At 55.1% G+C, this 22,616-nt stretch overlaps 3 protein-coding genes across 3 annotated transcripts; all 3 read left to right on the top strand.

Moving 5' to 3' along the window:
- Window positions 1-128: 128 nt before the first annotated feature.
- Window positions 129-5,825, top strand: LOC128501153 (RING finger protein 112-like). Its single transcript, XM_053470530.1, has 13 exons — window positions 129-385; window positions 1,221-1,503; window positions 1,588-1,800; window positions 3,005-3,142; window positions 3,293-3,397; window positions 3,501-3,551; window positions 3,624-3,668; window positions 3,796-3,879; window positions 3,978-4,101; window positions 4,441-4,571; window positions 4,756-4,809; window positions 4,948-5,022; window positions 5,261-5,825. The coding sequence occupies exons 1-13, from the start codon at window positions 282-284 to the stop codon at window positions 5,642-5,644; spliced, it is 1,791 nt and encodes a 596-aa protein (XP_053326505.1). The 5' UTR covers window positions 129-281; the 3' UTR covers window positions 5,645-5,825.
- A 4,535-nt stretch (window positions 5,826-10,360) lies between these two features.
- On the top strand, window positions 10,361-15,397 carry LOC128501195 (microfibril-associated glycoprotein 4-like). Its single transcript, XM_053470591.1, has 6 exons — window positions 10,361-10,763; window positions 11,282-11,369; window positions 11,502-11,650; window positions 11,852-11,948; window positions 14,157-14,339; window positions 14,940-15,397. Exons 1-6 carry the CDS (start codon window positions 10,758-10,760, stop codon window positions 15,185-15,187), a joined length of 771 nt encoding a protein of 256 aa, XP_053326566.1. The 5' UTR covers window positions 10,361-10,757; the 3' UTR covers window positions 15,188-15,397.
- Window positions 15,398-16,204: 807 nt separating this feature from the next.
- LOC128502290 (microfibril-associated glycoprotein 4-like) lies at window positions 16,205-22,441 on the top strand. Its single transcript, XM_053472052.1, has 7 exons — window positions 16,205-16,473; window positions 16,806-17,028; window positions 18,313-18,400; window positions 18,931-19,091; window positions 19,231-19,327; window positions 21,726-21,908; window positions 21,994-22,441. Exons 1-7 carry the CDS (start codon window positions 16,205-16,207, stop codon window positions 22,272-22,274), a joined length of 1,302 nt encoding a protein of 433 aa, XP_053328027.1. The 3' UTR covers window positions 22,275-22,441.
- Window positions 22,442-22,616: the final 175 nt, after the last annotated feature.

Below are 22,616 nucleotides of genomic sequence, written 5' to 3'. Positions count from 1 at the left end.
GTACTGAAAGAGTTAAATAAGTATAGCGCGTGGGTATTTACACGGCTGGGGCAGAGTCCTAACCCACCCCCCCCCCTTTACTTTCAGTTTCTATTCTCCGAAATCAGCGAGAAGGCGGGGAGAAAGCTGAAGAGAGACCTCGGCGACGCGGCAGAGACACGGCAGAGACACGGCAGAGACACGGCAGAGACGGACGCACGTTATCTCAGCAGGTTCTGTGGGAGACGCAGCTCTGAGGGGCAGACGGTGGGATTTCGCCAGAACCGGACCCCCAGACCGACATGGAACCCCAGAGGGACAGAGGGCGAGACAGCGGGTACCCAATGCCCAGCGAGACCACCACAAGGAAACGGCAGGCCCGGGGCAAGAGCACCCGGCGTCTCGGGTAACAGATGGGGCCACAGATAATCTGAGACGGCACGGGGTGTCACGGGTGGGATGTTTCACAAAAACCTCTAATTCGCTCAGTGGCTGCCAGTCAGGGCCCCCCGATTCCGCCTGTCACGTGTCTGATGCATGTAACGCGTTGGCCCCGGATTATCCTTAAATCCAGAGTCTGACGCCCAGTAAGTCTGGTAAATGCGGGACGATAATTGTCTGATTGGGTAAAACGCGTTATGATTTAATCCCGGGCTGTGGCTCGTCGGTATAACGAGCAATTCTGCTGCCGACCGGCACAGGAAACCGGCAAAAGGGGCCACTTTTACAAAGAGATTCATAGGGCTTAAGGAGGGACTGGCCAACCTGAAAAGGGACCCTTGGCAAGTATGGCCACCATCTTTTGCTGCGGGAATTTGGAAAGATACACTGTACAGGGCTGCGGAGATGAACTTTCCCTTCGCTGCCATCACTGGTAACCCGTCCTGGTTTTATAGCCAAAAAATGTTACCCAGACCCTGCCGGCACATCGGCCCCCGGCGGCCCCCGTCTAGTCTCCCGTTTCTCCTGCTGTAACGACTCAAACCTTAATCAGTCGTTGGTCTCGTCTTAGATTCAGGAGCCGTATGTCTATCCCATGCATGTTTAATCCCCTCACTGTATTACCCTCTACCACTTCTGCTGGGAGGCTGTTCCACTTATCTACTACCCTCTCAGTAAGAAAAGCTGAAGAATTGTGGATGGTTACAGAGCTAGAATAGAGAATATTCCTGGGATCCCTCCTCGCGCATGCGTCGCTGGCTGCTCGGGGTAACCCCATTCCCTGTATTCCCCCCCCCCAGTGTGCAGCCGCCGCGGGAAGCGGGTGTCCATCCCCTGGCGGAGGAGATCGCGTGTTCCGTGTGCCTCCATGACCTGCAGGACCCGGTGAGTATCGCCTGCGGACATACCTACTGCCGGGCCTGCATCTCCAAACACTGGGCCGGCTTCTCATCGCAGGGGTTCCTGTGTCCGGAGTGCAAGGCCACCTGCCCCGGGCAGCGGATGGTTCCCAACTACCGCCTGGCAAGTCTGATCTCCAAAATCCGTCAAGGAGCAGAAGACAACACCCAGGCCGATACCAGGGTTAGTGACCCCGCCGTAAGTGCCCCGCGGGGTAAGTTTAATGCCCATGGTGCATATAACATTTCCCTTTGGTGGTTATTTCAGGGCAGTCCGGGGGTCTGGCCCCCCGATTACCCCGTACGGCTGGTCTGTAGGGCTGGCGACGGCACTTTGATCCTTAACGAAAGTGGCGCCCGTGACTGTTTCCAGAGCCCCGGGGTATCGGATTGCCCCGCCGTCCTGCTGTCTGTGATCGGAGAGAAACGCCGGGGCAAATCCTTCCTCATGAATTATATCATCCGGGCGCTGAGAAGCCAGGTGAGGACCACCTTCCCCACGAGCCACGGTGGCCACCAAGTGGACCTGTTCTTCTCCCTCCTCTGTACGGTCTCCTTATTCTCAATCACCCCCTTTCTCCTAACCGGCCCCTTCCGGCATCTCCCGCTCCTCCGAACCCTCCCCCTCCCGAGCGCCTCCATCTTCTCCCCACTTCTCTCCCATCATCGGCTCCTCCCTCTCCTGCCCCCCCCGTGGCCCGATTCCGTCTCCTGCCCCCCCGTGGCCCGATTCCGTCTCCTGCCCCCCCCGTGGGCCGATTCCGTCTCCTGCCCCCCCCCGTGGCCCGATTCCGTCTCCTGCCCCCCCGTGGCCCGATTCCGTCTCTTTCTGATGAGTTCTTACCCCATCTTCTCGTTGCCGGTTCTCTTGGACCTCTCTGAAGCAGGCGGCTGTCTCTCCTGGGCTCTCACCGAGTCTCCACCTCTACGCAGACGTCTCGATAATTTGCCTCTCCGCTCTCGTAGCCGGAGCTTCTAGTTATTCCTCCCCTCTCCCGCTCCGTCTCCTGATATCTCACAGCTCCGGTTCGTGGTCTCTCCGCTCTGTCCTTCGCCCCCCCATCCCGTCGCTTCCCGTCTGGATTACTGTAACTCCCCCTCTTCCTGCCCCATCCCTCCATCCGCGGCCCCCTGTGCCAGTCTGTGCTTCTCTTATCGGCCCCGCGCCCCCTACATCTCTGCTCTTAACCCCAAATACCCTCCCAGCTGCCCCTTTCACTCTGCCCGCGGCCCCTCTTCAGTCTAATGTAACGGCCCCGGGATGAACACCTGAGCTCTGTGCGCTGCGTGTTACCCTAACCTTTCACCTGAAATGATTACATGTAACATGTAACACGCACAGCCAGCCCTTACACGGGTATGTTACCGTGTTTGTGTTAGTGCGTGTGTGTGCGTGTGTATTAGTGTGAGTGTCTGCGTATGTGTTAGTGTGTATTAGTGTGAGTCTGCGTGTGTGTTAGTGTGTGTTAGTGTGAGTGTCTGCGTATGTGTTACTGTGTGCGTATGTGTTAGTGTGTATTAGTGTGAGTCTGCGTGTGTTTTAGTGTGAGTGTCTGTGTGCTAGTGTAGCTGTCACATGATGGATGTGTCGGCGTGGTTTTGGTGGGCGTGGTTTGGGGGGCATTTGATTCTTGGACCCAGGACTGGCCCGTGTAACACGCTAACGCCGATGCCCGTGTCCTTAGGAGAGGGGCGAGGAGTTTACCATGGGGAGCGACGAGGACCCCTTGCATGGATTTGATTGGAGGACGGGGGCCGACAGCATCACCCAGGGGCTGTGGATGTGGAGCAGACCTTTCATCCTGAGCCACAAGGAGACGAAGGTGAGCCCTTGGGGGGGGGGCCCTGATACCACGTGTAGGGGGGGTAACAAAACCCTCTGGGGCCGCGCTATGACATCATCCAGCTAGTGCAGCCTACATAGACCGTGGCGCAGGCACATTTCATGTTACGTGTAACGTGTCGCCCCGCAGATCGCCGTCTACGTCATGGACACGGAGGGTTCCCTGGATTTGGTCGGTGACCGGGAGACGTGCGTTAAACTGTGCGCCCTGTCCATGCGCCTCACCTCTCACCTGGTAACGACACCAACCATACAAACTGCCCCGCCACGGGCATTTAAAGGGTCGGGGGTGAGGGGGGGTAAGAGCGGCCTTCACGGATTTTATTGGAATTTTCCAGATTTTTAACGTGGCCTCAAGTCTGAAAGAGACAGAAATGGACTGTATGGAGGTAAATGGGGAAGCTGGGGGTCCGGGGGCGATGCGGGGGTCTCTGAGTCCTAACACTTCCTTGTGTCTGCAGACGTACATGCACATGGGCGAGGAGTACAGACCCCGGCAATTACAGGTATGACCCTCAGCCGAGTGCCCTGGGACCCCCGAGTCCAGACCCGGTGTTTTCGGGGCCCCCGTACCCCGCACTCTGGATGGTGTATATCGCAGTATGAGAACGTTCTGGATTTTGTCCCTTGCAGTGTCTGGACATCCTGATCCGTGACTGGCATGGCACCGACAGCGGCCGAGGCGCGGCTCGCGGCTACATCGCCGGGGTAATCGAGGTATTTCCCGTAAAGCTGACTTTCCTGCCCCGGTATTTTGGCCCCTGGAAGGGCCCTCAGTCACGCGGTTCATGTTTAACCCTTTCTCCACCTAACAGAAACTAGAAAAGCAGAGAATTTACCCCAAGGTTTTACTGGGCCTGAAATCCCGGGACACGCGCTGCTTCCTCCTGCCTCACCCCGGCAAACGGATAACCGCGGAGGGCCGGGGGGCGCTGGCAGGTAACGAGCGGCTGGCAGACATGTTTAGAAACACAGAGCGTCACGTGACCCCCATCCCGGGTTTATTACCCCTCCTGCCCCCCCCCGCCCGCCATTCCCCTCAATCCAAATCATCTCATCCGCCTCCCCTTTCTGCTGACTTCATATTTCTCTGAACACAAACTCAGGAGCTCCCCCCCCTCCGGGGCCCTCAGGAGCCCCCCTCCGGGGCCCTCAGGAGCCCCCCCCCTCCGGGGCCCTCAGGAGCCCCCATCCCCCACATGTGTCTCTTCTCTCTGAAGCGGGGTTTGGCCCTCGGTCTCTCCTGCGTAACCCTGACTTTTGGGTCTGCGTTTTCAGACATGGACGCCGACTTCCGGCGGGAGCTGAGGAGCTACGTCGGCACGGTGGTGGAGCGAATACGTGGCCGAATCGGAGCCGACGCACAGGGGGAGGAGGTCCTCTCCCGAGATCTCGTCCCGAGGCTTCAGGTCTGTTTGAAAGAAACGGCGCGGCGTCAAAATGGACCAAAAATCGGGGGGGGGGGCGCTTTATTAAAACGAATCCCCTGAGTCCCGCTCCAGTTACGCAGCCGCTTCGTAATGGTGCATGCTGGGTAATAGAGCCGCGCGGAGACCACAATCTCTGAAAACAGCGTGTTTTTGTTCCCTTTAGGAGTTCGTTGAGTTGCTGAATCAGCAGAAATTTGGATTCTCGTCCCCCTTGGAGGTGAGGGGGGGCGCTGGGGGGGTCCACAGCCAATGCTGTGACTTTATCATACCTGCCAAGCATCCCTTTTTTTTGAAGCGCTAGTCCCTCTGACTCTGCGTCTCGTTCCTCACCTGTTTTTCCCCCCCATCTTCGCAGATGTTTTATGCTGTAAAAAAACAAAAGGATTTCCAAATGATTTTGGATGAATTTCAGGATTTCCTTGGAAAACAGGTGAGTGAGAAGGGCTGTCCGAGCGGCCCTCGTCCCACGATTACAAAAGAGATGAATCTGCTCATTCCATAGAATTTCCGGCCGCCGTGGAGCGAAGGGAGGCTAAAAAAAAAAATGGCGCCTGTCCAGATCGCGTTTTATCTCTCGCGCCGTTGGGTTCTGGTCTCTGCCCCGTCTATGTAAGGGTTAAGTGTCATCCGACTGTAACCGTCAGGTTTTTTCTCTCCCCCCCATCCAGCCTTTCTATCGTTTGACTCCCACAATGAGGAAGCTTGTGGCTGTAAAGCGCACCGAGCTCGTGGCGAGGTTCGGGGGCTCCTCGCCGGACAGCGGACCCCACGGCGAGACCCTCGTGGCGGAGCTGGAGTCCCGACTTCTCGAGATGCAGGAGAAGTTCTGCAGCGAACACACCAAGCGCCTGACCGGCAGCGCCCTCATGGCCGTGAGCGCGGGGTACGGAGCGTACGGCATGGCGGCTGGTATGGCGGCCAGAGGGGCAGCGATGGCGGCGGAGCCGGTGATGGCGGCCGGTGGGAGGGTGCTGGCCTCGGATGTGGTGGCCGGAGCCGCATCTTTAGTGCAGGCCGGCCTCGCGGGCCTCGTGGGGAGGTTCCTGAGATAAATACCTGCCACGTCCGTCGCTGCCCCCCGGGGTATCAAGTTTCATTTTCAAATATATGGGGCACTTTAGGATTTAAAGCCCCTGATAACCCCGTGGCACCCGTATAGCGTTTTTCTTTTTTTCCCATAAATGCAATATTTTAACCAAAAATCAATAAATTGTTTCCTGCTTTGCCCGTAAATTCGTTCCGTTTGCTTCCGTTTATTGAACGTTTTTTATCGCCCTCTTTGCATTCTATATCAGGACACGATAACTATCATCTAAACAAACATCCAACCTCAGATTACACCGTGTCAGGATTTCTTCAACAAAAATAAAGCCGAAATGGAGAAGCCATGTGCGAAAAACTAAGTGCATCCTTACTGCTTCCATAGGAATTAAGATGCGAAGCAGCAGACAGGTTCCGCCAATCAAATGCCCGCGATTAACGGATCATCAGCGAGCTGCTGGTCTTCCCAGGAGTGACTGTCCCACTAAATTCACCCCAAGGTCATGTTACACGTTACAGTTCATGAACCTTGCAGTCATGGAGGCCGTCTGCCCTCCGAGCGCACCAGCCAATCAGGGTAACGGGCCACAACCCGACTGAAATGCTGCGGCGGGACCTTAAGAGAGCCGACCATAAACTAATACCCGCCGACCTCAACGAACCGGAGCATCGCCGTAAAGAAGAGCGGCCCAGATACCCCCAACGACGCGAGAGACGGAGAAAAAGGTTACTTCAGCTTATCGCTGCTAAATGTGGTTCTAAGCTGTTGAGTCAGACGGTGTGCTTCGTTTTTCACACATGGCTTCTCCATTTTGGTTTTATTTTTGTTGCGTGACACCGTGTGATATGTCTCGTGTTGTTCATCTTTTTTTTAAGTTTTTACCTTATTTTGAGACCTGCTAAGGAACGGACGATGGTTGTTACGTCCTGATATGTCTTCTTCACGCGACCGTATGGAGTATGATCAACAATTACAGGGGCGATTAACTAAAACACGCGCACATACTAACACGCAAACTCCCACTAATCACACGTGTTAACACCACCATATAGTAACTCACTCTACCACCAGACACTCATACAGACGCACTCCCTTAAACAACATGCTCCGTGTGCTGTGTGTGTAGCGTGTGCAAGGGGCATGTCTGTGTGCATGCTGCATGTACTGAATGTACGGGGCATGTCCATGTTCTGTGTGTGTATACCGTGTGCATGCTGCACGTCCATGTGCTGTGTCTGGGGAGCAGGGTCCGTGTTTGTGTGTTCTGGGTCTGTGTTGTGTCTGTGTTTGCTGTTGTGTATCACGTGTGCGCGTTGCGTGTTTGTGTAGAATGTGCGCTCTGTGTTTAGTCTCCAGACTCTGGGCTCAGTTCCCAGACACTTGGACATTAAACAGCCATTACCTCACAGTCTGCAGCACATTCCTCCTACAGAGTCAGGGGCCTCTCAGCCAGCCTGCAGCACATCGCATCCTTCCCAGACTGCAGCACATCGCATCCTTCCCAGCCTGCAGCACATCACATCCTTCCCAGCCTGCAACACATCGCATCCTACCAATCCTGCAGCACATCGCATCCTTCCCAGCCTGCAGCACATCGCATCCTTCCCAGCCTGCAGCACATCGCATCCTTCCCAGCCTGCAGCACATCGCATCCTTCCCAGCCTGCAGCACATCGCATCCTTCCCAGCCTGCAGCACATCGCATCCTTCCCAGCCTGCAGCACATCGCATCCTTCCCAGCCTGCAACACATCGCATCCTACCAATCCTGCAGCACATCGCATCCTTCCCAGCCTGCAGCACATCGCATCCTTCCCAGCCTGCAACACATCGCATCCTACCAATCCTGCAGCACATCGCATCCTTCCCAGCCTGCAGCACATCGCATCCTTCCCAGTCTGCAGCACATCGCATCCTTCCCAGCCTGCAGCACATAGCATCCTTCCCCAGCCTGCAGCACATAGCATCCTTACCCAGCCTGCAGCACATCACATCCTTCCCAGCCTGCAGCACATCGCATCCTTCCCCAGCCTGCAGCACATCGCATCCTTCCCAGCCTGCAGCACATCGCATCCTTACCCAGCCTGCAGCACATCGCATCCTTCCCAGCCTGCAGCACATCGCATCCTTCCCAGCCTGCAGCACATCGCATCCTTACCCAGCCTGCAGCACATCGCATCCTTCCCAGCCTGCAGCACATCGCATCCTTACCCAGCCTGCAGCACATCGCATCCTTCCCAGCCTGCAGCACATCGCATCCTTCCCCAGCCTGCAGCACATCGCATCCTTCCCCAGCCTGCAGCACATCGCATCCTTCCCAGCCTGCAGCACATCGCATCCTTCCCAGCCTGCAGCACATCGCATCCTTCCCAGCCTGCAGCACATCGCATCCTTCCCAGCCTGCAGCACATCGCATCCTTCCCAGCCTGCAGCACATCACATCCTTCCCAGCCTGCAGCACATCGCATCCTTACCCAGCCTGCAGCACATCGCATCCTTACCCAGCCTGCAGCACATCGCATCCTTCCCAGCCTGCAGCACATCGCATCCTTCCCAGCCTGCAGCACATCGCATCCTTCCCAGCCTGCAGCACATCGCATCCTTACCCAGCCTGCAGCACATCGCATCCTTACCCAGCCTGCAGCACATCGCATCCTTCCCAGCCTGCAGCACATCGCATCCTTACCAGCCTGCAGCACATCGCATCCTTACCCAGCCTGCAGCACATCGCATCCTTACCCAGCCTGCAGCACATCGCATCCTTACCCAGCCTGCAGCACATCGCATCCTTCCCAGCCTGCAGCACATCGCATCCTTCCCAGCCTGCAGCACATCGCATCCTTCCCAGCCTGCAGCACATCGCATCCTTACCCAGCCTGCAGCACATCGCATCCTTACCCAGCCTGCAGCACATCGCATCCTTCCCAGCCTGCAGCACATCGCATCCTTACCCAGCCTGCAGCACATCGCATCCTTCCCAGCCTGCAGCACATCGCATCCTTACCCAGCCTGCAGCACATCGCATCCTTACCCAGCCTGCAGCACATCGCATCCTTCCCAGCCTGCAGCACATCGCATCCTTCCCAGCCTGCAGCACATCGCATCCTTCCCAGACTGCAGCACATCGCATCCTTCCCAGCCTGCAGCACATCGCATCCTTCCCAGCCTGCAGCACATCGCATCCTTCCCAGCCTGCAGCACATCGCATCCTTCCCCAGCCTGCAGCACATCACATCCTTCCCAGCCTGCAGCACATCGCATCCTTCCCAGCCTGCAGCACATCGCATCCTTCCCCAGACTGCAGCACATCGCATCCTTCCCAGCCTGCAGCACATCGCATCCTTCCCAGCCTGCAGCACATCGCATCCTTCCCAGCCTGCAGCACATTCCCTCTCTCGCAGTTTCAAGCTTTTCGACTAACATCCTGTTTGGCCCCAGGCCCCCCCGGCCAGTATCTCTGGGCTCGCAGGTGTCCGCCGGGGCCGGGATCGTTCAGTAAAGGGCTGAGGATTGCTGAGCTCAGCAGATAAGAGAAGCCATTAAAATGTGATGGGCGGAAACAGGTGAGCGGGGTAACAAAAGCCAGCGATTTCCTCCCCCTGCCCCCGGCAACATGCGCAACAATCACACAATCCCTGCCATTCCACGCCAACATGCCCAACAATCACACAATCCCTGCGATTCCACGGCAACATGCCCAACAATCACACAATCCCTGCGATTCCACGGCAACATGCGCAACAATCACACAATCCCTGCCATTCCACGCCAACATGCGCAACAATCACACAATCCCTGCCATTCCACGCCAACATGCGCAACAACCACACAATCCCTGCGATTCCATGGCAACATGCGCAACAATCACACAATCCCTGCGATTCCACGGCAACATGCGCAACAATCACACAATCCCTGCGATTCCACGCCAACATGCGCAACAATCACACAATCCCTGCGATGCCACGGCAACATGAGACAATTATTAACTTTTTTATTATAATTATTATTATTTATTTACATTATTTTATTATTTATTAGCATTATTAATTATTATTATTTATCATTATTTTGTGGATCTAATCATTTTCCCATCGTTTCATTTCACTGATTTAACCGATTTTATTATTTTTCTGCACTTTTGAATAAATTTACTGCATTTTTTTTTTATTTTATTTTGATTTTATTGTTTTTAACATAAATCTAGAAAAAGAGATGATTGATAACGGTGCCCAGAAACAGCAGGTCCCCGGCCATGCGCTGCTGCAGGCCCTGTGTCCCCGGGGGCGCCTCCTGGCTCAGGGCCCCCCAGGCCTGTCACCTGTGATTTATGGCGGGCGCTCTGTTGTGGTGGGACGCGTTTGATAGAAAGCAGAGTGCATTCTCGTTCTGCCGGAGCTGCCCCTCCGCCCCAATCTGCCCCAAAAACGGCCAAAGACCCCCACGGGCCCGGGGGCCTCCGTCTCCAGCTACGCCATTTCTCTCCGTGCCCAAAACTTTTCTTTTTTCTCCCCAGAATCCCTCGTTCTAATCTCGTCCTTCTCCCTCCATTTGGACCCCCGTCCCCAGCTGACCCTCCATCCCCCTCCCTCCTCCCCTTCTCTCCACTCCTTCATTCTCTTCCCCATCACTTTCCATTTTCTTCATTCTGTCACATCGTTTCTCATCGTTTCTCTTTCCTCGCTCTCCTCTCTCTCCTTCTATCTGCTGCCGCACTTTTCTCTCTGTCTCTCCTTCTGTCATTTGCCTCTCTCTCTCTCTCTCTCTCCCTCTCTCCTCTCTGCTGTCTCTCCCCTCTCTCTCTCTTGCTCCTTCTCTCCATTCTCTCCTCTCTGCTGCCTCTCCCTTCTCTCCTCTTTCTGCCCCTCTATTTCCCCCGTTTCCTCTCTTTCTGCCCCCCGGTTTCCAGCTCTGCTCATCCTGTTATGTGTTCAGGACACGCGTGTGCCGAGCGCTCACATATAACCCTGTATCCTGTGAACACTTTGTGGTCCAGCGGCCCCCCTCCCCATCCCAGGCGCCCCCCCATCACTAACAGAGCGGGGGGGGGGCATGTTGGGCCCGAGAGAGAGAAAGTATAAATACCGGACCTCACAGAACCCGCCTCACTGTACCGGCTGCAGACATGACGGTAAGGAACGCCGGGGGCTGGGGCAGATTCCGTTACTGGGCAGGATGGGGCAGATTCCGTTACTGGGCAGGATGGGGCAGATTCCGTTACTGGGCAGGATGGGGCAGATTCCGTTACTGGGCAGGATGGGGCAGATTCCGTTACCGGGCAGGATGGGGCAGATTCCGTTACTGGGCAGGATGGGGCAGATTCCGTTACCGGGCAGGCTGGGGCAGATTCTGTTACCGGGCAGGCTGGGGCAGATTCCGTTACTGGGCAGGATGGGGCAGATTCCGTTACCGGGCAGGCTGGGGCAGATTCCGTTACCGGGCAGGCTGGGGCTGTTCTCCTCGGGTTAGGAGAGGTTTTTTTGTTGATGGGGTAAAAGTGGCCCCCGCACGCTGACTGCGGCCCCCAAACATGTTTCATCTTAAATGAAATTCTCTGTATTTCTGGCTTTTATTAATGTTTATTTATTTAATGTGTGAGTCGCGGGGTCCGCCGGCCGGAGGGGGTCTCTGACGCGTGGTCTCTTCCAGGCTCCCGCGTGGCTCCGCCGTTTGGCTCTCCTGCTCATCGTCTGCGGCTCCGCGTGGAGTGAGGTTTCCAGGGGAGACGCGGAAGACGGTGAGTCGGCGGCTGGGGGGTAAACGGGGCAGATTCAAGGGACAAATACCCCAGTGAAGGCGAGGCTGTCGGGGGCCGTCGGGGGCCGACTCAGTAACCCCTTAGTGACCCCAAACTCTCCTTCTACCCCAGATAAGGAGGGCGAGGCGTACCCCGCAGACTGCGACGACTGGTACTCCATGGGATCGGACGCCAGCGGGGTTTACGTCATCTACCCAGCCGGACCACAAAGCGCCGTGCCGGTGTACTGCGACATGACTACTGACGACGGCAAGTGGACCGTAAGTTACAGTGCCGAGTACACCGTCTGCCATACGCTTGGAAACCTCCAGCACGTGAGACACTGCCGGCTCGTACAAACCATACGGCTCACCTGTTATTCCACCCCAAACCTTGGCTTATTACCCCCACGTATGATTTCCAGGCATGTGCGTACAGCGCCGAGCGCACTGGCTGACGCGGCATTCGCTCCCTCCTTGTAGGTGATCCAGAAGAGGTTCAACGGCTCCCTGACGTTTTTCCGCGGCTGGGCGGATTACAAGCTGGGCTTCGGCCGCGCCGACGGGGAGTACTGGTTCGGTGAGTTACCCTCTGGTGCCACGCTTAATACCCCCGCCATGTGCCCGGTGTACCCCCACCGTGTGCCCTGTGTACCCCCGTGTGCCCCCGCTGTGTGCCCTGTGTACCCCCGCCGTGTGCTCCGTGTACCCCTGCCATGTGCCCCGTGTATCCCCGCTGTGTGCCCCGTGTACCCCTGCCATGTGCCCTGTGTACCCCTAACTGCACAGCTTTTATCCTGCGAGGGGGAGCCACGAGTGCCCCGCAACCCAGCTTAACAGCCCCCCAGTACCCACAGCCACCCATAGCGAGTGAATTCCAGAGCTTTACAGCCCTCACTGCGAAGGGGTGGGTGGCCTGGGTCGGTCCAAAGAGAGGTAAAGGGTTAATGCGGGTAAGAGAGGGGTTCGGGAGGGAGAGTGTGTGTGTTAGTGTGAGTGTACACGTGTGTGAGAATAGGTGTACTAATGCCAGTTACAGGTGGGAAGGGGATAATGGGGCCACTTAGTTCGGCCCCCATGGCCTGAAGGTAACAGCACAAGCCCCCCCTGTGACGAACCCTGTCTGATCTTCACTGTTATTATTATTATTATATTTATGTGTACCCGGTTTGAATGTGGCTGCAGCTCCGGCCTTCAAAGAGACGATCAGGTAACCCGGCTGGGGCTCTTAATCAGCCAGCACAGCCCTGTCTGCCCCGCCGGCCCCCGCACTACAGGGGGGATAACACAGGTGGGGGAACCCATTGTATCCCTTAATCCCCTCACCTGATACATCCCCTGTATACCGATGGGATTTGTGAGGGGATGGGGGTGATGGGATTTGTGAGGGGATGGGAGTGATGGGATTTGTGAGGGGATGTGAGTGATGGGATTTGTGAGGGGATGTGAGTGATGGGATTTGTGAGGGGATGTGGCTGATGGGATTTGTGAGGGGATGGGGGTGATGGGATTTGTGAGGGGATGTGGCTGATGGGATTTGTGAGGGGATGGGGCCAATGGGATTTGTGAGGGGATGTGGCTGATGGGATTTGTGAGGGGATGGGGGTGATAGGATTTGTGAGGGGATGGGGGTGATGGGATTTGTGATGGGATGTGAGTGATGGGATTTGTGAGGGGATGGGGGTGATGGGATTTGTGAGGGGATGGGGGTGATGGGATTTGTGAGGGGATGGGGGTGATGGGATTTGTGAGGGGATGGGGTGATGGGATTTGTGAGGGGATGGGGGTGATGGGATTTGTGAGGGGATGGGGGTGATGGGATTTGTGATGGGATGTGGCTGATGGGATTTGTGATGGGATGTGAGTGATGGGATTTGTGAGGGGATGGGAGTGATGGGGTTTGTGAGGGGATGGGGGTGATGGGATTTGTGAGGGGATGTGGCTGATGGGATTTGTGAGGGGATGGGAGTGATGGGATTTGTGAGGGGATGTGGCTGATGGGATTTGTGAGGGGATGTGGCTGATGGGATTTGTGAGGGGATGTGGCTGATAGGATTGGGGGTTGGGTTCGGTGCACAGTGAATGGAGATTGTATATAAGTTCTGTGTGTTTGTAATAAAGAGAGTTCTGTTTTAACCTCAAAGCATGAAGTTCTGTCTCATGATTGAGGGAAGTGCTGGTCTGTGACTGCTTTCTTCGGACAGCCACAGCGCGTCCGCTTACTGGGAGAGGGAAGGAGCTGACGGGCGGATGTGTCCAGTCTGGGGCACAGGACGATCCGTCACATTGGTGGCAAGCGGTGGGATCTACTCCTTCCAGACCAGAGCGGACCAAAGCAACTAGCCGCAGAACAAAGTTATACCCTGGCGAAACTGAAAGAATGGTGGTCTCTCCCTGGTGGCAGATCCTGGCTGTCTGCTGGAGATAATCCCCTCAGCTAGTGAGGAGATGATACTGCTGGGGTAGCCACAGAAACCTTTACAAACCCAGGGCCCATAGTCAATAGGGAGGAGGCTGGCAGTCAGGCCTCTCCAGTGGTCCCAGTGATGGAGGCTTCCGCCCCCCCCCGGCTCAGTTTCTCCATGTAAACCGGTGCCACGGTTGGTCACCAGGGCCGTGTGACTCGTGCCAGTTGGTGAGGGGCGTGTGGCCCTTGTGTGGCCCTCGTGTGGCAGATCCTCACGCTGTGCTCGTCATGGAGGAGCCTGCATTGTTTAGCAGCCGCTGCCGTTTTTCCTCCCCGGTCTGGCTCTGCCGGTCACCGTTTTCGTCTCTTCTCTCTCCCCAGGGCTGCAAAACATTTACCTCCTGACCCTGAGGAGGAAATACGAGCTGCGGGTCGACCTCGGGGACTTCGAGAATAACACGGCCTCTGCCAAATACAGCGACTTCGCCCTCTCCCCGAACGCCATCAACCCCGAGGAGGACGGATACACCTTCTTCGTAGAGGGATTCGTCGATGGCGGAGCAGGTATGACACCGAGCCCCCGACACGGCCCCCAACACGGGACCCCAACACGAATTCCCAACACGAGTCCCCAACACGGGCCCCCAACACGGGACCCCAACACGGGACCCCAACACAAACCCCCAACACGGGCCCCCAACACGAATTCCCAACACGAGTCCCCAACACGGGACCCTTACACGGGACCCCAACACGGGACCCCGACACAAACCCCCAACACGGGTCCCTGGTTTGAGGGATGGAGAGTCCAGAGTCTAACACTAGAGAGTCAGAGGCTGAACTGGAATGTTTTACTTTACTGAGAGGGTGGTAGATAAGTGGAGCAGCCTCCCAGCAGAAGTGGTAGAGGGTAATACAGAGGGTATATTAAACATGCATGGGATAGACATACGGCTCCTGAATCTAAGACGAGACCAGCGACTGATTAAGGTTTGAGTCGTTACAGCAGGAGAAACGGGCGACTAGACGGGGGCCGGATGGGGGCCGATCTGCCGGCAGGGTCTGGGTTTCTATAGTTCTGGAGAAGTCAGGAGCCGAGGGCCACGAGCCCGCACAGCCCCAGCTCATGCGAAGCGTTAACCCCGACCTGCGCTTCCTTCTCAGGCGATGCTCTTTCCTATCACAACGGGATGAAGTTTTCCACCCTGGACAGAGACCAAGACACGTACCCCCAGAACTGCGCAGCCCTGTCGTCTGGCGGCTTCTGGTTTAAATCCTGCCATCAGGCCAACCTGAACGGGCCGTACCTGGGTGGTGTCCACCTGTCATACGCCAGCGGCGTCATCTGGTCGCCCTGGAAGGGTTTCTACTACTCTCTGAAGTCAACGGAAATGAAGATTCGCCGAGTGTGACCCGTCCGCGCGATCTGGCCGAGCCGCTAGAATGACGACCTTCCTCACTATACCTGTCCTGTCCTGTTACTCAGCATCGTGTAGCCTCTGATCTGTGGTGTCCTCCACAAGAACCTTCTAGAACCTCACTTCCCGATCGGCCGGCGGCTTATATCCCGACGTCTCTGGCCAAACGTCCTTTTTTAAATATAATGTTTGTCTTCACCATGACTTGTGTTTTCACCCATTCTGTAGAGTTTGCCGCGGCGTAACCGTGGGGTGTGATCACGTGATCTACCTGACCTGGGGGGGGGGTTCTATACCGGGGGCAAAACCAGGACTGAACTCCACTAAGTAATTGAAAAGCATTCGTTAAGACATAACGCCAGCGATACATTGTATCTCACGGCCAATACCTGTCTGTTCTCCACCTCATTTCCTTACAACTGCTGACTCTAGAACCCTCTTTTCCAGATCCAAACCCATTACCTGCAGCCTCTAGAACCCTGTTCTCCAGAGCCAAACCCGTTACCTGCGGCCTCTAGAACCCGGCTCCCCCAGAGCCAAACCCATTACCTGCGGCCTCTAGAACCCTGTCCTCCAGAGCCAAACCCGTTACCTGCGGCCTCTAGAACCCTGTCCTCCAGAGCCAAACCCGTTACCTGCGGCCTCGATTGGAATGGAGGCCACGGCTAACAGTAAAAATCATTTTAACGGTAGAACCAACATCCAGGCGCCGGATCCAAAGGTCCATTATAGGTGATCCAGGCGGATGGTTCCTGTCCATCTAGAACGTTCATTCATCTTCCAACATGCGCTGGCTGCAGGGGTGATGAGTCGAGGGAAGGGAAAGGCCTGGAAGAGTGGGATAGAGAAGGGAGACTCCACTGAGTGGAGGCGGGTAAGAAGCCAAAATACCGCATCCAAAATACCGCAATCACCCCGGCCGGTGCTGGATCCCTCAGGCCGGTTCTTCCCAAACAACCAGTGTCTTAAGCGGTAAAATAACAAGAACGTCGCTGCGGATCTTGGAGGATAATGCGTCGGGACTCAGATCAATCACGACAAACAGGCACAGATTTCTGGGGTCAGTCCCTAGAAGTCGTGGTTCCTGTCCCCGGATCCTGCTTTAATGGCACAGAACACAAAAACGAATCCATCAAGCTGTCAGGAAAAAGAAGGGGTTCCGAGCTCGTCCATCAGCCTCAGGCAGATAGGGGTGGGAGTACACACAATGCAGAGCCTAGAACCGTGTTGCAGAGCCGGGTGCACAGAATGCAGAGCCTAGAACTGCATTACAGAGCCAGGTGCACAGAATGCAGAGCCTAGAACCATGTTACAGAGCCTGATACACAGCATGCAGAGCCTAGAACCATGTTACAGAGCCTGATACACAGCATGCAGAGCCTAGAACCATGTTACAGAGCTTGATACACAGCATGCAGAGCCTAGAACCATGTTACACAAGCTGATACACAGCATGCAGAGCCTAGAACCATGTTACAGAGGCTGATACACAGCATGCAGAGCCTAGAACCATGTTACAGAGCCTGATACACAGCATGCAGAGCCTAGAAATTTGAGTGATGCCAAAAAATTACCCCTAAATTCAACCTCAACCTCTGGCGCCCCATTACAGGCTCCATCACCCCCATCCCAGCCTGGCGAGAGCGTCACGGAACATCCCGCTAATCCTAATCGTATCAATAAATGACGTTTCTGCCGTAACGGGGGGTTTTCAGCCACAATCCCCGGATTCGGAGGAAACCCCCTTCGGTCTCCGCGCCCTGAAACTCGGGGGACTTTCCCGCCAACGCCAGCCGCTCTACGGGGACAATAAAAGAGGAACACAAAACGTCTCGGTGCGTCTCGCTGTTCCTGGGGCAAATAGAGAGGGGTAACAAAGACGGAGACTGCAGGGTACGGTCTGTGGGAGAAGGGGATGAGGAAACCTGGGAACTTGTGGGCTCCGGCTACCTAACGGGACGCGGCCGGGAACGCGCTCTGCCGTCAGCAGGAAGTCCCGACGATGCCAGTAGGGGGTCCATTAACGTCAGTTGGCGGCCCCCTCCATCGGGACGGGTGTCAGGATTCCACCCTGTCACCCCGGACTCTGTATTTATTTAGTATAACCACACAAATTATACATATTTACTGAATAAAATATAAGAAATTTGGTAGGAGTCTGGGACACGCAGGCTAACAGGAACCCAAGCCGTGCTTCTGCCGTGTGCCCTGCCAGTGGGCTTCCAGACGTGTGCCCTGCCAGTGGGCTTCCAGCTGTGTGTCCTGCCAGTGGGTTTCCAGCCGTGTGCCCTGTCAGTGGGCTTCCTGCCGTGTGCCCTGCCAGTGGGTTTCCAGCCGTGTGCCCTGTCAGTGGGCTTCCTGCCGTGTGCCCTGTCAGTGGGCTTCCAGCCGTGTGCCCTGCCAGTGGGTTTCCTGCCGTGTGCCCTGCCAGTGGGTTTCCTGCCGTGTGCCCTGCCAGTGGGTTTCCTGCCGTGTGCCCTGCCAGTGGGCTTCCTGCCGTGTGCCCTGTCAGTGGGCTTCCAGCCGTGTGCCCTGCCAGTGGGTTTCCTGCCGTGTGTCCTGCCAGTGGGCTTCCAGTCACTTTTATGAAATCTAAAGCAGGAGACACGCGGCAGGCACCGGCCTCCCCCCCGACCCAAAAGCTCATGCAGTCTCCCACCGTGAAGCCACCGCCCCCCCCCAGCATCATGGAGGATACCAAACGGCAATTTCATTAAAAACCTAATTGCAGTGTAAACGCCGCGTGACAATTACCCCATTGTAATAATAATGGGGCAGGAGTGTGAGGCTTTTGTTACGCTCACACTCGATTAATGGGATGGATCTTCTCTGGGTTTCCCCAAACTCTCAGCCGCCTGTTCTTCCTCTAAATGCCTCCGTCTGGGGTTATATATACGTGTACAGTATATCACCGCGGCTAATACTCGCAGAGGACATCGCTCGGCTGGACCTGGGGGCAGAACGATGAGGGTAACGTGGCCCCTGTCTTTCTCTCCTCCGCCCTTCTCTCCTCCGCCCTTCTCTCCTCTGCCCTTCTCTCCTCCGCCCTTCTCTCCTCCGCCCTTCTCTCCTCTGCCCTGTACTCACTCTGTGTCCCATCTCCTTAAACTTGCTCCTAGATCCTCGTGCTGTGCCTGCTCTGCCACGTTCTCCCGATCTCCGGGAATCCGGCCAATCAGTTACCAGGAAGCCCTCGCGATTCATTGGGTAAGATCCATTTACTGCTTGCTAAGCTTCGCACGGACTCCGGGGCCTTTCCGTAGCCAATTGCATGCATGATAGTGTGTCATACGTGTTACTGGCCATCCACATGAATGGGAGCTCAAGTCTAGTTTTCTAATATGGGATTCCCACTGAGCATGTGCAAGAAGCATTCCGGAGTACGCTCCCTGCGGTCAGCAGAGGCAGCTGGGGGCGGAGTTATATGGGACAAAAGAGCTCCAATAACTAGAGAACGCCTGCGCCGATCCGTATCCCGAAAACTACACTGGAGTCCGTGCAAGATGGCCTCCAATATCCATTTAACACGGAAATAGGGCGGGGGCGCTCCTTTAATCTCATACAGCGTCACCCCCGGGAGTTAAAGAGGAACACGCAATTCCTTCCGAACACAGGAACATAGAGGCGGCGTCTCGCGGGGGCTCAGGCTCTAGCACCACATCTGTAGACGGTTGGAGGTTCCAATAGTGGCGCCGCCGGCAGGGCCTTTACTTTTAGCCACGTTGTGTTTTTCACAGGCCACCGGCACAGCACCAACGGCGGGGGGTTTCCTCTTGACTGCCAGGATGTTTGGGAGAGAGGCTTCCACGTGGATGGCGAGTACCTCATATACCTGCAGGGGCCCCGGCACCCTCTGCCCGTCTACTGCGATATGACAACCAATGGGACGGCTTGGACGGTGAGGGTCCACGCAGGGATCACTCGTGGCTGGTGGGAGTTTTGAGGGATCTGGTGGGTTCTGGAGCTGGGGTAAAGCGTGTTGGGGCTTTAGAGGTCACGGTGATCTCACGGTAAACGCTGGCATCTCTCCGTGACAGGTCTTACAGAAGCGGTTTAACGGCTCCATGGACTTTAACCGAGACTGGAAGAATTACCTCAACGGGTTCGGAAACGCAGACGGGGAGTATTGGCTGGGTAACCCCCCCGTTATTTACTAAATACTCATACATCAGGGCAACAAGAATTTAATGCCCCATTTATGTGTTATCCACGTGTGTGTATACAGCACTGGGGGGGGTTATATTACTGTATACAGCGCTGGGGGGTTATATTACTGTATACAGTGCTGGGGGTTATACTACTGTATACAGCGCTGGGGGGTTATATTACTGTATACAGCGCTGGGGGTTATATTACTGTATACAGCACTGGGGGGGGTTATATTACTGTATACAGCGCTGGGGTTATATTACTGTATACAGCGCTGGGGGGTTATATTACTGTATACAGTGCTGGGGTTTATATTACTGTATACAGCGCTGGGGGTTATATTACTGTATACAGCGCTGGGGGTTATATTACTGTATACAGCGCTGGGGGGTTATATTACTGTATACAGCGCTGGGGGTTATATTACTGTATACAGCGCTGGGGGTTATATTACTGTATACAGCGCTGGGGGGTTATATTACTGTATACAGCGCTGGGGGGGTTATATTACTGTATACAGCGCTGGGGGGTTATATTACTGTATACAGCGCTGGGGGGTTATATTACTGTATACAGCGCTGGGGGTTATATTACTGTATACAGTGCTGGGGGTTATATTACTGTATACAGCGCTGGGGGTTATATTACTGTATACAGTGCTGGGGGTTATATTACTGTATACAGCGCTGGGGGTTTATATTAGTGTATACAGCGCCGGGGGTTATATTACTGTATACAGCGCTGGGGGTTATATTACTGTATACAGCGCTGGGGGGTTCTATTACTGTATACAGCGCTGGGGGTTCTATTACTGTATACAGCGCTGGGGGTTCTATTACTGTATACAGCGCTGGGGGTTATATTACTGTATACAGCGCTGGGGGTTATATTACTGTATACAGCGCTGGGGGGTTATATTACTGTATACAGCGCTGGGGGGTTATATTACTGTATACAGTGCTGGGGGTTATACTACTGTATACAGCGCTGGGGGGTTATATTACTGTATACAGCGCTGGGGGTTATATTACTGTATACAGCACTGGGGGGGGTTATATTACTGTATACAGCGCTGGGGTTATATTACTGTATACAGCGCTGGGGGGTTATATTACTGTATACAGTGCTGGGGTTTATATTACTGTATACAGCGCTGGGGGTTATATTACTGTATACAGCGCTGGGGGTTATATTACTGTATACAGCGCTGGGGGGTTATATTACTGTATACAGCGCTGGGGGTTATATTACTGTATACAGCGCTGGGGGTTATATTACTGTATACAGCGCTGGGGGGTTATATTACTGTATACAGCGCTGGGGGGGTTATATTACTGTATACAGCGCTGGGGGGTTATATTACTGTATACAGCGCTGGGGGGTTATATTACTGTATACAGCGCTGGGGGTTATATTACTGTATACAGTGCTGGGGGTTATATTACTGTATACAGCGCTGGGGGTTATATTACTGTATACAGTGCTGGGGGTTATATTACTGTATACAGCGCTGGGGGTTTATATTAGTGTATACAGCGCCGGGGGTTATATTACTGTATACAGCGCCGGGGGTTATATTACTGTATACAGCGCTGGGGGTTATATTACTGTATACAGCGCTGGGGGGTTATATTACTGTATACAGCGCTGGGGGGGTTATATTACTGTATACAGCGCTGGGGGGTTATATTACTGTATACAGCGCTGGGGGGTTATATTACTGTATACAGCGCTGGGGGTTATATTACTGTATACAGTGCTGGGGGTTATATTACTGTATACAGCGCTGGGGGTTATATTACTGTATACAGTGCTGGGGGTTATATTACTGTATACAGCGCTGGGGGTTTATATTAGTGTATACAGCGCCGGGGGTTATATTACTGTATACAGCGCCGGGGGTTATATTACTGTATACAGCGCCGGGGGTTATATTACTGTATACAGCGCTGGGGGGTATATATTACTGTATACAGCGCTGGGGGGTTATATTACTGTATACAGCGCTGGGGGTTATATTACTGTATACAGCGCTGGGGGTTATATTACTGTATACAGCGTGGGGGTTATATTACTGTATACAGTGCTGGGGGTTATATTACTGTATACAGCGCTGGGGGTTATATTACTGTATACAGTGCTGGGGGTTATATTACTGTATACAGCGCTGGGGGTTATATTACTGTATACAGCGCTGGGGGTTATATTACTGTATACAGCGCTGGGGGTTATATTACTGTATACAGTGCCGGGGGTTATATTACTGTATACAGCGCTGGGGGGGTTATATTACTGTATACAGCGCTGGGGGTTAATACACAGACTCGGCCCGGAGGGTGATCTGCCCCCCAGGGGTCCGCTTTAATCCTTGTTTGCCCCGCAGGTCTGCAGAACGTTTACCGCCTGGCGATGCTCGGGGACTATGAGCTCCGCGTGGAGTTGGAGGATTTCGAGGGCCGCAGAGTCTCCGCTCAGTACAGCGACTTCAGCCTCTCGCGTCACGCCTTAAACCCGGACAGCGACGGGTACCGGCTCCACGTCGCGGGGTTCACCGACGAGGGGGCAGGTGAGGCGGGGATCGGCCCTTACGGGGTCTGAGGGCCACCGAATCCCACCCACTCCGTGACCGCCCGGCGTCTCTCTCTCCCCAGGAGACGCGCTCACCTTCCACGTCGGGCAGAGCTTCTCCACCTACGACCGAGACCGAGACGGCGACATCCAGAACTGCGCAGAATACTGGGGCGGCGGCTTCTGGTACCACGGCGGGGGCTGCAGCCACGCCGCCCTCAACGCCCGCTACCTGTCGCCCCGCGCCGCCGTGGCCCCCAGCTTCTCCTGGAACACCTGGATAGACTTCCCTCAATCGCTGAAGGGAAGCCAAATGAAGATGCGGAGAAGGAATCCGCGCTCCAGCAACGGCGGCCGATCTTAAGAAATAACGGGTGAGGGGCCGGTAGTTTCCGCACCCCCCGGGGGTATATACTGCGCATGCGCGCCCTGGAGATCAATAAAACGCTTTTTATTTGCAACATGGTGGGAACAATCGACCCATCCTTAATACACAAATGATAGGGGGCGACACCTCGTGGCATCCCACGTTACATACAACCCCAGACCCTCCCCTCAGATCGGCCCCCGCCTGGTCACCCGTTTCTCCTGCTGTAACGACTCAAACCTTAATCAGTCGTTGGTCTCATCTTAGATTCAGGAGCCGTATGTCTATCCCATGCATGTTTAATCCCCTCACTGTATTACCCTCTACCACCTCTGCTGG

This window comes from Spea bombifrons, chromosome 7 (assembly GCF_027358695.1).
Source record: "Spea bombifrons isolate aSpeBom1 chromosome 7, aSpeBom1.2.pri, whole genome shotgun sequence".
NCBI lineage: Eukaryota > Metazoa > Chordata > Amphibia > Anura > Pelobatidae > Spea > Spea bombifrons.
The sequence above is the reverse complement of the archived record's forward strand: the minus strand, read 5'-3'. Positions and strand labels throughout refer to the sequence as shown.

Coding starts and splice junctions, on each gene's coding strand:
- LOC128501195 (XM_053470591.1), top strand. Junction 11,949..14,156: donor CGACGGGGAGTACTGGTTCG/GTGAGTTACCCT, acceptor CTCTCTCCCCAG/GGCTGCAAAACATTTACCTC. Junction 14,340..14,939: donor ATTCGTCGATGGCGGAGCAG/GTATGACACCGA, acceptor CTTCCTTCTCAG/GCGATGCTCTTTCCTATCAC.
- LOC128502290 (XM_053472052.1), top strand. CDS start 16,205: ATGCGTCGGGACTCAGATCAATCACGACAAACAGGCACAGATTTCTGG. Junction 19,328..21,725: donor AGACGGGGAGTATTGGCTGG/GTAACCCCCCCG, acceptor TTTGCCCCGCAG/GTCTGCAGAACGTTTACCGC. Junction 21,909..21,993: donor GTTCACCGACGAGGGGGCAG/GTGAGGCGGGGA, acceptor CTCTCTCCCCAG/GAGACGCGCTCACCTTCCAC.
- LOC128501153 (XM_053470530.1), top strand. CDS start 282: ATGGAACCCCAGAGGGACAGAGGGCGAGACAGCGGGTACCCAATGCCC. Junction 1,504..1,587: donor ACACCCAGGCCGATACCAGG/GTTAGTGACCCC, acceptor TGGTTATTTCAG/GGCAGTCCGGGGGTCTGGCC. Junction 3,143..3,292: donor TGAGCCACAAGGAGACGAAG/GTGAGCCCTTGG, acceptor GTCGCCCCGCAG/ATCGCCGTCTACGTCATGGA.